Genomic DNA, 18,009 nt, shown 5'->3' with positions numbered 1-18,009 from the left:
TATGGAGATATAAATTGTCTATTGGTATTCTCAAGATCATACCAATACTGTATATTTCATGTATCCCAATTTTAACTCAACCACTGAAAAGTCAAGCAAGAAATATATATATATATATATATATAGTTTTTTTATATATTTTTTTTTATTGTAAACATAACAATCTTATGTACAAGATTAACTGGTTTTGGTTCTCTGCAGTCAGGCAGAGAGGTTACATGCTCATACTCTTGTTGAGGTATGTTACATAAAGATATCAGTTATAAGATGAATTACATTTTTTTTTTTTTAATTTAAGCCATTAACAGTTATTTTGACATGATACTGTATAGAGAACATAAAATCTGACATATGTGGAAGAACATAACAGTTGCTATAGGACAATATTATCTATTTACATGAAAGTGACAGCTGATTATTATTCGCACTGTTAAGCACAAAAAAAACTTTCTTCCCCCTTTCTTTGGGGAGGGGGGGACGTCACTTCTATGCTGGAAAGTGGACTATGATGCAGCCGTCCTGCTCAGCCAGGAGTTGATTCCGTGAATTCCAGTCATGGTGGAAAAGATCTAAGGTGTTGTTTTGCCTGTGGTGGTGATGCTTGTGTAGGTTCTGACTCCTCACCTTTTGTTTCAAGGCTGCAAGGAGTTCGTCAGATGCCTCTCTCTGTGAAGTTGCTGTCTGGTCTTGTATGTCTAAGGTAGAAGCTGTATATTATCGCTTTCGCAGTGATGAAGAGGTAATTGTAGAATGAATGATTATTTGACTCTTCATGGACGAGATTGAAATACTCCTCTTCTGTATGAAAACCACCACAGGTGAGAGCTGCCGTTTCCCGAGAAAAACAGATTAATTGTGTGTTGACTGGATATTCCAAGTAGATATGCTGGACTGTTCCTGATCGGTAGCAGAACAGGCACTTATCTGAGACATCCAGGTTAAATTTTCGTAATATAGTTGGAGTGGGTAATACATTGTGCCACATTTCCCATTGAATATCTGCATTGGGTTTGGTGGCTCTTGTGCAGTATGGTAGGTCCTATTGAAATAGTGTTTGGCAGGATGATGATGCAGGATTTTCCAATAAAGCTCTTTGATTTGACTGTTGTGCCAGACTGCTGTAGATTTTGTTGATGTTGTTGGGTGTAAGTTTTTCCCATAAATTATTAATTTTTATCAGAAAGATAGGCACCGGATCTTCTGAGTCAGGAGGGCTGAGCCCCTCTTCCATTATACTATCAGGCATAGCAGCTCGAAAAGCGGATTTTGTAGTGTGTGTCTGCTCAGCCTGATTCTCGTATTCCAGGTTTTCGAGCGATGTTGGAGAGTGCCAGGTGAGGTTCAGAGAAAGAACATCACCCAAGATATGCCTCGCCAGCTTCATGGAGGAAAGAAAATCTCTTTCTGAGTGATCGGGTTTCTTACCATCATGCTATGGAAGATGGGTTCCATGAGAATTTCAGGCAGGAATGCTGTATTCACTGTGTCTTGGAGGTTTAGCTTCTTCCATCTTCAAAGGGCGTCTTTGTAGAAGTTTGTTAGATTCACTGGTACATGTGCCATTGTCATTCTTAAGGTTGTGGAGAAAGAGTTTTGTCCTCCATCTTTGAGAGAAGTACATAGCATGGAGTAGGAAAGTCAGTTTGTTTTGTTCCATATGAATCGATAGATGGTTGACTGTATTTGTTTGATAAATTGCACTGGTGGCATGAGAATCTTTAATGTATGCCAAAGGACATTGGTGGCTATTTGGTTAACAATTATTGTTCTCCCTCTTGTGGAGGCAGAGGTTCGTATTGCTGCCACTTTCCTAGTACATGCTTGAAACGTTCAATTAGTATTTCCCAGTTCTTATCCACATAAGAGGGCGTGTTTCCTAGGTAAATCCCCAGGTACTTGTTTCCATCTGTGGACCAGTGACCAGACATTGGGAAATCGGTTCGGTTTTTCCATTTGCCACATCACAGTCCTGTGGTTTTATGTGCATTCAGTTTTGCTCCTGATGCTGCTTGGAATTGTTGGTATGCTGTTTGTATATTATGGAAATCATCTTCTTTGCAGGCTATAATTGTAACATCATCAGCATATGCTGTCAGGGTTATCGCTTGGTAGGAAAGTTTAGGACGGGATGTCCTAAGCAGCATGCTTAATCTACAAAAAGAATTCAATGGTAATTCTGTAAAGAGGACCAGAAAGTGGACAGCCTTGTTTAATACCTCTCCTGTATGGTACAAATATGGTAAGTTTGTTGTTTATTTTCATGCAAAAGTGTGCTTTGGCATATAACATCTTAATAGAATGAATGATGCCTGAGCCAAAGTTGAAGGCTTTCAAGCAGCTGAATAGGTAGGGATGTTCAATGTGATCGAAAGCTTTTTTTCTTGGTCTGGTGTTACAAGACCCATTGTTTCACTGTTGTTGTTGGCTATGCTTATGAGATCCCTTATGAGGTGTAGGTTTTCGTGGATATATCGTCCAGGGATGGAATAGCTCTGATGCCTATCTATTATTTCATTCAGAACGGGTTTAAGTTTGTTGGCAATGGCTTTTGTTATTATTTTACATCTCCTTTCTTTGGAATAAGTTTAATGACAGATGTTGTCATATTGAGTGGGAAGCTATTGGTATTGGCGTCGACATATACTCTGTAGAGGATAGGTCCAAGCTGTTCCCAAAAGGACTGGTAATATTCAGTGATGAGCCCGTCTATGCCAGGAGATTTATCTTTAGGTAAGGAGGTGCAGGCAGTTGTCAAATAGTGTAGCACAATGGGGAGTTCTGTGTTATGCCACGTTGCTGGCGAGAGTTTTTTCACATCGGAGAGAATTATATCTGTGGCATCCATAGATGTTGAGTTAGCTTGGTATAAATTTTTGTAGTACTGTAAGGTATATAAAAGGATTTTGTCATGATTTTCTATCATGTTTCCACTATCTGTTGTTATAACAGATATAGTGGTGCACTCTTGGTGTTTTTCCAGTGAGAAGAAATACTGTGGGTGCATCTGCGAAGTTAATGTGTTTGCGTCATGCTCTTATTAGTGCTCCTCTTGCAGAGTGCTCTAGGTGTGAGAATATGGTGACTTCTAGGGACTGGTATTCCTCAGATTCCAGATGGTGTAATTGCTGTTGTTGCAGATTTTTAAGGAATGAATGTTTATTCAAATTCCTCTGGTGACTATATTTATAGGTAAATACCCTGACTTTGGATTTAAAGAGTGACCACCACTCGGAAATTGATTGGGAAGTAGGCACATCTCTTATGAGTTTTGATATAGTTTTTGGAGGTTCTGAGATATTCTGTATCCTGTAGTAGGCTGTTATTAAATATCCAGTATGTCCAGGAATGCAAATGCTCAGAAGGATGGAATCATGATCAGATGCATGAGATGAATGGTATGTGACTCTTCTTACATAGGGTATTGTGTACGTAGATGTGTAGTATCTATCGAGCCATGCCTTGTATAAGACACTAGTAGGACCACTTTTGGCCCTCCAGGAGAACACTTTCCTCATGTGGGTTCAGGTGTCTGAAGGTATCAGTCAGCTCGTAGTCATTTACTACATCCTGAAAAAGCTGAGCTAGTGAGTGTCGATGTTCTTGGCATTGTTGTCTGTCCATTGCAGGATCCAGAGTGCAGTTGAAATCCCCTGCCAGAATGAGGTGGTCATTGACCTTGCTGAGGTGGTTTCGGATGAACTCTAGTACCTGCACTGCAAGCTGTTCACTTTGTGGTATGTATATGTCAATAATATGTTTTTTCTTTCCTGTCTGAGTTGTAATGAGTGCATATATTGTACACCCAATAAAGGTATCGATTATTTCTAATTTTAGGGTGCTGTTTTTGTGGATTCCAATGCTGACTCCTGATCCATGAAGTTGTATGGCAGGACAGTGGTGCATGGTATATGGCCAGTTCTTCCAGTGTTGATCTGAAGCTTTGCTGTTGCAATGGAAGTTAGTTTCCTGCAGCATAACTATTTCTGGCCAGTGGGCAAGGATATGCTACAGGACGAGCCTGTTTCGCAGTGGTGTGGCACATCCTCTAGCGTTTAATGAGAGAAGGTTTACCAAGGTGCTCATTATTTTAGGGTTTATTTTGTCTGGCGGAGTAATCCTCACTTCTTTTATGTATAGTTATGCTGCCATTGGGATTCAAGCCTGTTGATCAGGTAGTATATTCTTTTCCCGAGACTGATGGTTTTTCTTCCTCTTTTTCCTGCCAGAATGGTTCTTAATTCTTCCAGCTGGGTGATAAGGCCATTGATGTCGCCAGTGTAGTCATATGCTATCAGCAGCTTTTGCGAAGAGCCTCAAACTTTTTTAAGAAAGCTCTGTAGCTGCTCATTTGTTAGAGGGCCTTCAGTGTGAGGAAGATCTGCATTTCCAGTTTCCTCTTCATCATCTGAGGACTCAAGAAGTTCGATTTCTTCATCCCCCCCCCTCAACAGGGTGTTGGGAGGGTTCCGAATGTTTGGAGGCAAAGATTCTCTGTTGCAGGTGTGCTGGTTTGTCTTTGGCTATTTTTCCGCATTTGTTTCTTGCTACTCTTCGTTATTTTTATCTTTATCAGAGTTGGTTTGTTGTCTGTTTTTTGTTTCCTTTCCTCTAGGATTGCTTTTAATTGATGTTGGTAGAAGTTCTTCCGAAAGTTGGGTTTCATTAGTGCCACCGCTTGATCTTGTCTTCTCAGGATTTGACTGAGAGTTGTTTCCACGAGACTTTTCTAGTTTGTTAGGAATGCTCTGTTTTTTGGGGTTAGGGGTTTGCTGCTTCTGGTTTTCTGATCCACTAGGGTTGGTAGTATTGTTAACCAGTCTCTCATTTTTGGGTATGTAAGGGCATAACTTCCTTACATGACCTTCTTCGTGGCAGTAAAAGCACGGAGCAGTGACAGTAATATAAAAGATGTAGGGTACTCCATCTATTTCCGTGTTGATTGTTTTAGATATGGAGCCTATTGTGTTGTTACCAAAGTGCATTAGAGCCTGTCTTCTAAAGCTCTTGATGTGAGTGAATCCAGGCCTAGTTGTAGAGGCTCGTAGTGTTCGGATTTTGCCTGTCACTGAGCCGTATTTTGACATTAATCTGCGAAGTATTTGATAGCTTATTTCCAGTGGGACATTCGACACCGTTACTTTTGTTGGAGCTAGCACAATTGTGAGACATTCACATGGCATGCTCCTATGTTCATTCCCTTTTCAATTAATATCTCAGACCAATATGCATTGTTAAAGTACATTTGTACAGTTCCAGCAACTCTTGAAATGAGAGTTATATTTTTTGGTGGAACATGCTGCACTACTGCATCTAGGTACTTTTCTAGTGGTGTATTTCCGATTGCGAAAGTTATATTCTGTTGTCTCGGGGAAACGCAGTTGTTAGCTGTACGTTTGTACGCATGGTGGTCATCGTCCTAGTAGTAGTAATTTGCGCAGCGGTATTAGATACAATGGTGGCATAAGAGAGAGTACTGACCTTTGTCCATTGTTGTCGGGGGGGGGGGGGGGTGACACTGATGTCTTTTCTTTCTTTGGAGATGTGGCTGGTGTCTTTTCCTTGATTATTGGAATCCTGCAACCTTGGACCGATTCCTGCTGAGCTCTGGCGTGGAACGACTGCTGGTGGTGGTGGTGACATACTAGGGTTGCTTGAGCTTTTACTGGCCATTGCTTTGGGAGAATCTGGGGAAACGTAAGCTATCACAATTTCCCAGCACTCAAGGACATATCGTTATAGCAATAACCAAGGAACAATGAAAATTTAAAATAACTTTGTCTAGATAACTGGTAATTAGTTTACGGAATTAACAACGCATATAAAGTATATTAATTAAAGGTAACTTTAATGAATAACTTCTATATTTCGGCAACGTCACATTGCCATCTTCAGGAACATAAAGATATGGTATGTGCACGCAGGCACTAACACAAAGCAAATGAGGAAGAAAGCAAGAAACTAATATTGTTCCTAAAGTCCTAATGGTGCCCTCATGTGGGCTAATTTGGTAGTCTTGGCAGTTGGGCTGAAGTTCTCATAATGTAAGTCTCCCAAATTTGGGGTAGTTTCATGCACCCAAATTTGTTGAGGTTAGGAACGTTTTTAGAGCTGCTGAAGATTCTTTGAATAATCTTTCGCATTTAAACTTGCTGGGATGAATTATTTTTGTTTTCTTCCAATGAATTTTATGGTGGGTATCTAAGGCATGGTCTGCCAGTCCAGAGCGGCTGTACTGGTGAAACCGGATGTAGTCTTGGTGTTCTGAAATCCTGATATTTGTTGTTCTGCCTGTTTGGCCAAAGTAGGACAATTTGCAGCTGCAAGGGACCTGGTATACACCAGGTAGGTCTAGGGGAAGTGGTTGGTCTTTGGTAGAGCGGATAAGGGATGCCAACTTTTTATATGGTCTGTAACAGGAAGTAAGGTCATACTTTTTGAGGATATTGGTTATTTTCTCAGAGGTGCCCTGGATGTAGGGGATGGTGATAGACTTGGTGTAATCTTTATAGTGGAGGGGGGTTGTGGTTTACTGGTTTTAGTATTTTTTGGATTTTTTTGGGGTTATAGCCATTGGCTAAGAAAGTGTTGAGGATGTGGTTTAGTTCAGTAGTTAGGGCCTTATCATTTGAGCAGATTAATTTTGCCCTGTTATATAGTGTTTTTATAACCCCATATTGTTGTGAGGGGGGGGGACTGCGGGTGAATGTATCTGCCAATATGGGTGGGTTTTCTGTGAACAGAGAAAACCAAAGATCCATCAAGCTGGTGGGTGATTAAAGTATCTAGGAAGGGGAGGGTGTTGTTTTCCTTTTTTTCTAAGGTGAACTGGACTCTGGGGTGTTGGTTGTTTAAGTGTGTTAGGAAGGAATGGAGTGTGTCTGAGCCACGTGGCCAAATAGCAAATACATCATCCACATAACGAAGCCAAATAGTGGGTTTTTGTGGGGCGGAGTTTAAGGCTTTCTCTTCAAATGTCTCCATAAAGAAATTGGCCAAGGGTGGGGAAAGCGGTGAACCCATGGCTGTCCCCTCTATCTGTTTGTAGAACTTTCCTTGCCAAATGAAATAGCCTGAGTTCATTGTGAACTGAAATAGGGCTGAGATATCGGGAGGAAACTTGGCTTGGATGAGCTCTAGGGTTTCTTTGAGTGGGACATTAGTGAATAGGGAGGAGACGTCAAAACTGACCATTATGTCAGTGTGTTGGAGTGTGAGGTTTTCTATACTGGCTTTAAAGTGGGCTGAGTTTTTTGTGTGTGATGGTGTGTTGCCAATGTAGTGTGTGAGCGTTTTGGCGAAATTTTTGGCTAATTTATATGTGGGGGAATCAATGCCATCCACTATGGGACGCAATGGCACATTTTGTTTATGTATTTTTGGGAGTCCATATAATCGGGGGGGTTAGAGTTATAAGGTTTTAGTTTGTTGGTGACTTCCACAGGCCAAGAAGTGACCTTCTTAAGGAGTCTGTGGAGAGTTCTAATCTGAGAGCTGGTCGGATTATATTCAATGGGGAGGTAAGTTGTACGGTCTAGTACTAAAGCAGTTAGCTTACCCTTGTAGTCTTTTTGATTGAGCACTACGGCGTTTCCCTTATCTGCCTTGGTGATTACTATTTTTTTGTTGTTTTTCAATTCTTGTAGGGCTGCATATTCGTTTTTGGATAAGTTGGTTTTTGGAGGTTTGGCTTTAGTGAGAACACCGACTACATCCAGTCTAACGTTGTTGGCGATATGGTTAGGCAGGTTGCGAATCCCACGTTCTATCTGGATCATGATTTCTTCGGCAGGTATTCTTTTTGGAGCTAGGGCCAAATTGTGACTACGTGAAAGTGCGGTGAGTGCTTCAGGCTTTAAAACTGCCGACGAGAGGTTGACTACAGTGTTGAGTGGTGGCTGTGGTAAGGGAGTAGAATTCTTTGTCAGGTTTTCGTATTTTTTCAAGTGTCGACTTCGTATTTTTTCGAATTCTTTTTTTGCCGATGCGCACGAGACGTCATAAAGTATCGACCATAGATCACGGCCGAGTGTATCCGAAAGCTTGCTACTAAGCCTTGCTACTAGAAACTTTGTCTAGCTTCGCAAATTTAAAAAACTAATTTTATAATGCGATAGATCAGGTGCTTACAATTATGCAAGTATAAAACTTGAAGTTGATTGAAGTATTAGACTGCACAATATTCTTTAGGCAGGAGTGACTTTGGTCACGTCTGCTCCCTTACGCATTGCGAGAAGTAGATAGATTAAAAGCAATCCTACCAAAGCTTTAAGATTTATTTTGCAAACATAAGGAATCCCACATCTAATATTAACTATGTTCATTTCCATCTCCAGTCTGCAAAACCATACTTTTCTTAATAAACTCAAATATCAGCTTCAAGCTACTGACCTCAGTTTTCTCAATTACATACATACTCTGACTCTTATTCAGTTCAAAACTGCAGAATTTTTCACTTAAAATCTCTCTTTCTTGGTCTTTTATGGAATATTTTTTCAAATTCACCTGCTGTCTTTAATGCTCTCCAACCTGTTCCTGAACATCTTAATTACCTTCCTTTAAATATTTTCTTCAGTTCAACTTTTCTAATAATCAGGTCATCTTCCTTGCATATTTTAATGTTTACAATCCCAAATGGCTTTCCTTTCCCAAATGCACTGATCAAGCAGATAGAGATGCCAAAGCATTGCTATCATCATCAATGATTTTATTGCAAATTGTTCAAGTGACTACAAGAATACCGGATAACTGTAACCACTCTACAAGAACTCTGATTTCTCCTCACTAGCGATCCTTCTAAGTATATTGTGGATATTGTTTATCCTGGTCTAGGCAATTCAGGTGACAATATAGTGTTCGTTTCTTCTCTCCTGGAGCAATATTCACATCTTATTATTATCTGAGAACTTTAGGGAGTCGAGGACTAATTGAGGGAGGCTATAAATCACCCAAACCATCTGTCATACCTTCACACTAGATGCCCTCACTACCCATAAAGGCAAACTAAACTACTCACTGCTCTGTGAAAGAAAACCATAACTCTTATCCCTTTTTTAACTGCAAACAAACTTAACTTTCATGGATGCTCCCATGTTCTCTTCTCATTTTTAAGGTTGTATCTTTAACTTAAAAATCCATTTAAGTTTGTACAGTGAGAAGTTATTGTAAGCCTGAGGGAGAGGAGCAAACTTTATGTGCTTTATTAATTAAAGATTTGATAACACCAATTTTCTGAGAGGTATAATGAGCAAACTTTTGATGTATATATATCTGCTAGTAAAGGTAGGGTTCTGATAAACACTGGTTGACAAAGTACTGGAGGCTGTTGCCAGTAAGAAGGATGTCCAAGAATGGTAAACTACCAGCATTTTCTTTTCCTATGGTGAATTGAATACATTGGTGAAGGCTATTCTTTTGATGTAGAAAAGTAGTAAGTTCACTTTCAGAATGAGGCCAAACAACAAAAACAAGAACACAGTGAAACCAGACAGCGATTTGGGAATGAATGGATGAAAATAAAGAATTTTCCATATGGTTAAAAAAATAGTTTGCCAAAGATGGAGAAAGAGGGGAAAACCCATGAGTGTATCTGTTTGTAGATCTTGTTTTCCAAGCTGAAATAGCCTGATTCAGCTGGAAAAACAAGTATAAGCAGATTAAAAGCACAGCCATGGTTAACCCTTTGTTTCCACCTTTCCAGCTGAATCAGGTTAGATTCAGTGTTTTTTCATGGAATTAAAGATTTTCGATTTAGAGTGGAGTTCTCCATTTTGTTATTAAGGATAAGAATTCTGTTTTCTAGAGTAAATTTTGTAGATGCCTTTCCTCAGAAGCAAACTTCTGCACCTTTGTAACAGGACATGAGAAAATGGTGTTCAGACTATGCATTCAGTAATATTTTTAAGGTTCTGACATTATATGTAGGTGGAAGATGAATTTCATCACCTGGTATTAGACCACTGCCCTGCTTATTGGAGACCTGAAGTGGCTTTAAAAAGTTACATGTTTCGTCTCTAGAGTAGGATTTACAGACTATGTAATAAATAAATTGAAAATACAAATATATTATATACATATATATATATATATATATATATATATATATATATATATTTTTATATGAAGAATTGAATGACTAGAACTGAGATTTAAGTAAAAAGGTTTTAATATAAAAATACTACTACTTTCAGCCTGTAACAGCCTTCATCAGGTGACATTATAAAAGAAAGAAAAAGAAAAAAAGCACTAAACATTGAAGGTTAAAAGACTATGAACAACACAGAGAGTCTCTATACATAATTAGCATGAAAACGTTGTAGTTGTATTTAAGGCTGTTCTTTCGTTTGTTGCATTGTTGGGAGAGTGCGTGCTTGCAGCATCATGTGAACGCCAGTACATGATTACATATCTGGGACTATCTGGGAGGTTGTAGCTCAAGTTATTATTTAGATGAATAGGATTGAAGATAATTTCTCTAGATTCCACAATTTTTCTCTCTAGTTCATCATTGCAATGGAAGATGTTAGTAGATTTTTCCCAGCAGGCTTTGTGACTTTGGTTTTCATCATTAGGATTAGCCGAGAAAAGGATATGACTTGATAATGCACTGGCTCGCTGTCTCTTGTAAGTAATGTCCCTCATGTGTTCATGTGATGCTGCAAGCACGCACTCTCCCAACAATGCAACAAACAAAAGAACAGCTTTAAATACAACTACAACCTTTTCATGCTAATTATGTATAGAGACTCTCTATGTTGTTCATAGTCTTTTAACCTTCAATGTTTAGTGTTTTTTCTTTCTTTTATAATGTCACCTGATGAAGGCTGTTACAGGCCGAAACTACTAGTTTCGGCCTGTAACAGCTTTATATTAAAACCTTTTTACTTAAATCTCGGTTCTAGTCATTATCTGTGGGGAAACCACAAAGAGTGCTGAACCTATATATATACTACATATGTATGTATTTTCCTATACATACATACCTATGATAAAATTTAATTTATAACTTAGACAGAGTAGGAGATTAAAAACAATAACTAATATTTTTTTATTTTTTTTTTAAATTATAACTAATAACAAAATAGAATAATTATAACAACATAAAGTTATCTGAATGTGAGTGGAATCAATCTTAGCAACCTCGGTACACTTTTTTTTTTTAAAAAAGACTTCTCTTTAGCATATCCAAATTGCCAGCATCACTACTCCTGCACTTTGGGGGCCATTATTAAGTAAAATAAGGGTTACTTGAACACAAACATTGCAATACCACAACAGTCGATCTGATAACCGGAACTACTCAGAATGGCACGCAATTCCAGATATTCCTGATTTCCAAACAGCTGCAAGGTGCATGTAGCTTTCTCCACCTTTGCAACAAGTTTCCCTGGTGTTGGACTACCTCTGGAGACAATTTAGTAACTGTCTATTACTAAAAGAAAGAGCCATATGGCTTCATTTCGGCGATGTAAAATCACATTGGCAAAGTGGATAATAGATCCACATTATTTAAAAGCTGAATGTTTGTAGAGACTATGAAATTTTCGTAAGTTGACTTGAGAGCTTACGAGAACACAATCATCGGCATCCCCAAGTTGCACTACCTACTTAAGTAGCTAAGGCAACTCAGGGATGTCGATGATTGTATTCTCATAAGCTCTCAGGTCAACTTATGAAACTCTCATAGTTTCGACAAACATTTGGCTTTGAAATAATGTTGGATCTAATATTTAATTTGCTGATGAAATTATAACTTGTTTATTTCTGAAATTTTCCATTTAATATTTTCAGACTGGGGTTGACTGCAAATAAGGGGGGGGGGACTACGGTAAATAACTGAAAAAAAAAATAGATAAAAAATCATTAGCCCACCCATGGTACAAAATGCACTATAGTTGTGCAAATAACCTTTTGTGGGTGGGAGCAACATAAAAACAAAATAATGAAGGAAGAAAGTGATCTATAGGATATTCCATATTCATAAGTGGAAAAAGATTAGGTATCAGAACTTCTGCTTTATTAACAGCATTCAATCAATTTATCAAAGAGAGTACACATGATAGGCATTTTCTTTTATCTCAGCAAGATAAAGAAAACGCTTTTAACTTTTAAAGGAAAAGAGAACTTTTTTAAACTTTTCTTAAAAGTGCTGATGCAGTCAAATGGACTAAACTAGTTTGTTCTTTATCTGTGAGTTAGCTTGTCTCATACAGAAGTAGAGGTTTTTTTTCATCCAGAAATTCAAGTTTTTCATCCCTCAGAACAGGCAAACCAGCCCCAAGAACCACACATGGACCATCAACCATAGTTGATGAACCAGGTGTAAAAATCAATAGCACCAACATTAATCACATCAAATATACTGATGATATTATTATCCTAGCAGATTCTAAACCACAGTTAGAAAAAACTATTAATATCTTAAATGACTCCTGTAAAACCTATAGTATGAAAATAAATCTTCATAAAACAAAAATAATGAAGATAGGTAGAGAAGAAGAAAATATTTCCATAAATCTCGAAAATCACCTGTTTTAACAAGTTAATAAATATGTTTATCTTGGTAGTCTCATTTCTAGTAACCTCAATAATATGGAAAAAGGCTAAACACAGGCTAAACCTTGGTTAGACCAGTATGAATAAACTAAATAAAATATGGAAAAATAAAAAAATCCCAACAAAGTCTAATTTTATATAATAAAAATTATATAAAACAATTATCATCCCCTCGGCTACCGATGCTTCAGAAGCCTGGAGATTAACTCAACAACCAATTAAGAAACTTCAAGCATTTGAAATAAAATGCCTCAGAAAAATCATTTCTGAGGCATTTTAAACTTCCACTGGATGCAACACAAGACCAATGATCAAGTCAGAATAGATTTAAACTTCCCAGATGATATAATAGATATAACCATTAAGCATCAGTTGAGATGGTTTGGTCACATTCAGAGAATGGCCCCTCATAGATTATATTTAGCTCTGAATGGATATATAGGAGGTAAAAGACCTGGAGGCCGACCAAGAAGTACTTGGATAAAGTTGCTGAAAGAACATTCCCATCTATCTAGCTATAGAGTCATGACCGAGATGTCCAAAGATCGTGATAAGTGGAGAACCATTCTTTTTAGTGGGCTCAACCAGTTACCAAGCGGATGAGATAATGATGAAAATATATATACTTAATCCTCCATTAGTGGGATCAAAAAGCCTCGCCCAAAGGGATGGGGGGATAAACCCCATACAAATAAAATAAACAAATGGCTGAAGCAAAGTAAGGCTATGAAGCCTCATGTACTACATGAAAAGTTTATATTATTAACTTTCTATGAACATTTTTCTCCAAATTATTATGCTTTTCTCTTTAATTGACCACACCACCTGAGATTAGATCTGATCACAAAGTCCCGAATGCTAATAATATCAAGTTCCTTTCTAATATCTTTGTTTTTAATATGATTGTAATATGATTCTATCATTGATGACATCTGTTTTCTCCTAATTTTTCTCAGAACTCTCATAACTGTGGTCTCTAGTCTTTAATCAGCTGTTTTAATTTCTAACCCAACTCTCAGATCCACAAGTTAAAACTAGTTTCAACACTTTCTCTAATTTTTTTATTATTCCATATAAATTCAGCTGACTTCCAATCATACCAGCTTTGCTTATTCTGCTATTTCCATATTCAATTTGACATCTTCACTAACAATTGTGCCTAAATAGCCAAAATATTTTAATTTTTCTATAGGACGAATCTCCATTCAGGATACCAGTGATATTTTCCACAGCCTGCCTATTTTATAGTGTTCATCTTTTTGTATTGCTGACTGACTGATATGTCAAATTTGTTACAGGGGTTACTCAATTTAGTTAAGGAATCTTGACTTGTACAGAATTTATTTAAAAGTATATCATCTGCATAAAGTAAAGAGCCGAGATTAGATCTGATCACAAAATCCTGAATGCTAATAATATCAAGTTCCTTATTATAATATCAGGTTTAATAACAGTTTCCTTCATTATGCGATGTATGTTATGAATTACAATGGAGATAGCATATGCTTGTCATGCACCTGATTTTGCATCGCACCATCTGCTCACTTCTTTCCTACACACACACACACACACACATATATAAGCTTAGATTTTGTTTTATAAAAATAAGCTGCTCTGATTAACTTTAGAAAACACAACTAAGCTTTAATCTATTTAGCTTAAACACAACATCATATAGCAGTATTATGGATCATTATAATGAATGTAAACTTACCCAAGGTCAGGAGCTGGTGGAATAAACAGAGGAGTTATCCTTCTCCTGCCATCTGGCATCCGGGTTTCAATCTGTTTATCTAATGGTCCCTAAATTGCATAATAAACCATATTTAGTTCATATATTTTCTCTATAATACCTTCTAATAAAAAAATATTTCAGCAGGATGACTATGTTATAAAAGAATTAAAAGCTAACCTTCCAATAACAAAAAAACAAAAAAAAAAACCTTCAATGAGCAATAAATGATAAATCTTCTAGAATAGATTGAAAAAAGAGAAGATATGCATTTTTTTTTTTTTTTATGCAAGGCAAAATAAAGTTAGTAGTTTTTAGCCATCTTGTGATTAGCTGAAGACAATGATTAATCACAGTACTATAATATTAAAAATTTGGAATTTTTTAAATTAAAACTATTTCCAAGAAAAGTTAGAATAATCTATTTTCAAAGACTAAATATTAGACAAGTTTATGCTATTTCACCTATTTTTCATGTCCAGCAAGCAGCCAAATAGGGATGCAATACTGGATTGTAATGCATAATTGTAAGAAGTGAGAAACAAAGAATAAGTATTTAGGAAACATGATATTAAAAATTAATAATAATAATTGTATATAACAATAATTATGCATTGGCTTTCTTATGATTAGCATTATAATTTACACTTATTCTGGTACTTTTTTTTTCATATGCAGAAGAAACAATGCTATATAATGACAAACTGGAAAAAATAAATAACAAATATATAATAACAATGCACACATTTGAAAATAGCATGATTTTCAAATACTATGTCAAACTATTTTGAAACGTAATTATAACATTTTTATAATGAATAATAAAATAATTCTTCAATATAATTATTTTCAAATTATAATACTCAATTATTTTCAGATGCTCTATACGGAAGTTCTCTAGACATCCAACACATGAATCTCTGAAAGAGATCTTCAACATCAAATTAAAAAACATTCTAAATGCAATGATACAGGAAATTTCATCAATATAATGCTAACTGAAAAGCTTCTTAAAAAGCAAGAAGTCATAACTAAGACAGGTTATGAGAGGTGATGAAAAAGGATGGAAAGCAACAAACAAGGCCAAGGAAATTATCCCACTGTCTTAGTTCTTTGTATCCCAACTGGTGTCATGAAATTAAATTATTATTTGAGACTTCCAGTGAGTCAAGGATTCACTGAGGGAGGCCATAGATCACCCACACCAGCTGTCATACTTGATGCACTCACTACTTCAACGGGCAAACTGTTCCACTTACTCACTGCTTTGCGAGAGAAAAATCTAGCTCTCATCCCTTTCTTAATTGCACACAAACTTAACTTCATTGGATGCTCCCTAGTCCTTGCCCTGCTATCCATATAACAAAAAATTTCATCAGTCGATAACATATAACACCCTTTCAGAAGTTTATAGACCTTAATCATATCACCCTACTTCCTCCTGTTTTACCAGTGTCTGCAGTTCTTCACATACCCTCAATCTTTCCTCATAATCTACATTCCAAAATCCTGATATTACCAGTTTTTTTTAACCACTCCAAACGCAGGAGACCAAATCTGCACATAGTAGTCCAGGTGCAGTTGCATCAAGGTCCTTACAAATCAATGTTTATTTCAACATTGCAATTATCCACCAAGCTGTATTTGTGAAATTTTGATTAACCAAACTAATCGTAACAATAATGATGACATAAAAATCCCAAGAATTTGGATGCCCCCTAAATTCAAGTTTTTCAGCAAACCCAGATTTTAGGACTCTAGGCACTTTTTTTAGCTTTGTATATATGTGTATACTCCAAATGATGACCTTAATGTGAAGGTCAAAACGTTGAGCGATTATTTTAGTTTATATTAAAATAAAGTTTTACTCTAACATGTAGTTGTTTCCATAATGTTTAAGATGTACGTTGTATTTGCAAGTTTTGCAATGTGACCTGTGAACTTCAACTTATCACAACTCCAAAACAGCTGGCCTCATCAGTACGTTGTATTTACAAGTTTTGCAATGTGACCTGTAAACTTCAACTTATCACAACTCCAAGACTGCTGGCCTCATCAGTTTCTCCAAACATAATCTCACCAATACACCACATAGTCTCATCATGCCCAAGTTCATCACTTGACAGACAAACTGTAATTCAATAACTATTTGACCATTTTCATTTGCTCTCTGTTCCAGCTTCCTATATGATACATTATGAAACCAAGCAAAAGAGGGAGAAAATATAATGATCTGGGAACATTTTTTGCTATTAACTTTAGTGCTCTAATTGATCATTCAAATTTGGAAAGCTAGTAATCTGCAGTTGGCTTTGATCATATTTTGGCTGTAACAATTCTTATATTATGAGTATCGGTGACTCACTACAGTACTTGCTTAACATATGAGGATGTGCTGAAAAGTTGCGATAATCACCATGAAGGAATTTTTTTATTTTTTATTTTTTATGTTGGGCCCATGTACGAGAGGTTGGCTGGTCAACCTATAGTACGTTAGTACCGTATATGTGTAGTGGGTTGGGAAAGGAGAAACTTGTTTACATTTGATTTAAAAGCCTGTATGTTGTATTCCTTGGGAAATACGTCGGGGGGGGGGGGACTGTTCCACAGTACTGCAATAGCAGGGATGAAGGAGGAAGAAAAGAAACTTGTTCTGTGGGTTTCGAGGTGTACTGTGAAAGGATGTTGAGCGGCAGCTGTACATGTTCCAATAGGTTTAGTACAGAGTGGGAGAATTATTGATGCTGTTTCAGATGAATATTTCCCATGGAAATATTTATAGAATATACAGATTGCAGAGACCAAGCATCTATGTGAAGTGAGGGAAGCGAGTTGGTGAGAGATGGGTCATTTATCAGTCTAATTGCTCTCCTGTGTATTGAGTCAAGCATTTTAAGGGAGCTTTTAGGAGCCCCACTCCAAATGTGAGAGCAGTATTTGATAGCTGGGTAGATTTGTGATTTGTATAAGGTTAACAGCTGTTTTGAGGTGAAGTAACATCTTGAGCGAAAGAGAAAACCTAGTTTTTTGGAAGCTGAGGATGCAATGTTTGTGATGTGTTTATGCCAGGAGAGGCTTGATGTCGGAGTAATTCTGAGAAGAGAACTCTCATCTTGTCTGGGAATTTGAGTATTACCAAAAATAATGCTGGGGGAAAAATGGTTCTTTTTTGTGAGAAATAAGACAGAACTTTACTAGTGTCAAAGTTAACGATGTTATCTGAGCCCCCATTGGAGGTCAGAATTAAGGGCAGTGGTGGTTGATGCTCTGTGGGTTGAAGTGAGTTCTATAGAGTAGGGTTTGTCAAATGAAAGGGAGAAGTGCAATGTGCTGTCGTCTACAAAACTGTATTGGGCTGGAGGTCAACTGAAGTAGGTTGTTGATATACAGAAGGAAGAGGGTCGGTGAGAGAACCGAATCTTGTGGGACCCCAGCATTAGTTAGATGGTGAGAGGATAGGGAGCCATCTACCATCATACATAGTGTGCGTCCAAACAGGAAGCTGGCAATCCATCTGCAGAAGTCTGAGACACTCCAAATGATGGGAATTTGCTCAGTAAGCCTTTGTGCCAGACCCGGTCAAAGACAACTGAAATTGTCTCCTTATATATCCCTAGAAGAACAAGAATAAATTATTACAATTTGATGAAACATGAGGGTTAAAGGGTTTTAAGATATGTTCTTTTTGTGGTTATACCAGTTGCTTTAATATCATTTTTGTTCTA

General features: G+C 37.2%; 1 protein-coding gene across 3 annotated transcripts in view; it reads right to left on the bottom strand.

The window, feature by feature from the left end:
* Hira (histone cell cycle regulator-like protein) overlaps nucleotides 1-18,009 on the bottom strand; it is a 429,854-nt gene that overhangs the window by 184,791 nt on the left and 227,054 nt on the right. For all 3 annotated transcript variants that reach the window (XM_090400974.1, XM_090400975.1, XM_090400976.1), the window contains one exon: nucleotides 14,267-14,355. In XM_090400974.1, coding sequence (XP_090257100.1) covers nucleotides 14,267-14,355 — 89 coding nt within the window. The remainder of the gene's footprint in view (nucleotides 1-14,266; nucleotides 14,356-18,009) is intronic.

This window comes from Typopeltis vanoorti, chromosome 11, assembly GCF_054136105.1.
Source record: "Typopeltis vanoorti isolate ZY-2024b chromosome 11, IOZ_Tvanoo_1.0, whole genome shotgun sequence".
NCBI lineage: Eukaryota > Metazoa > Arthropoda > Arachnida > Uropygi > Thelyphonidae > Typopeltis > Typopeltis vanoorti.
Note: the sequence above shows the minus strand (reverse complement) of the source record. Positions and strands in the feature narration are given on the sequence as shown.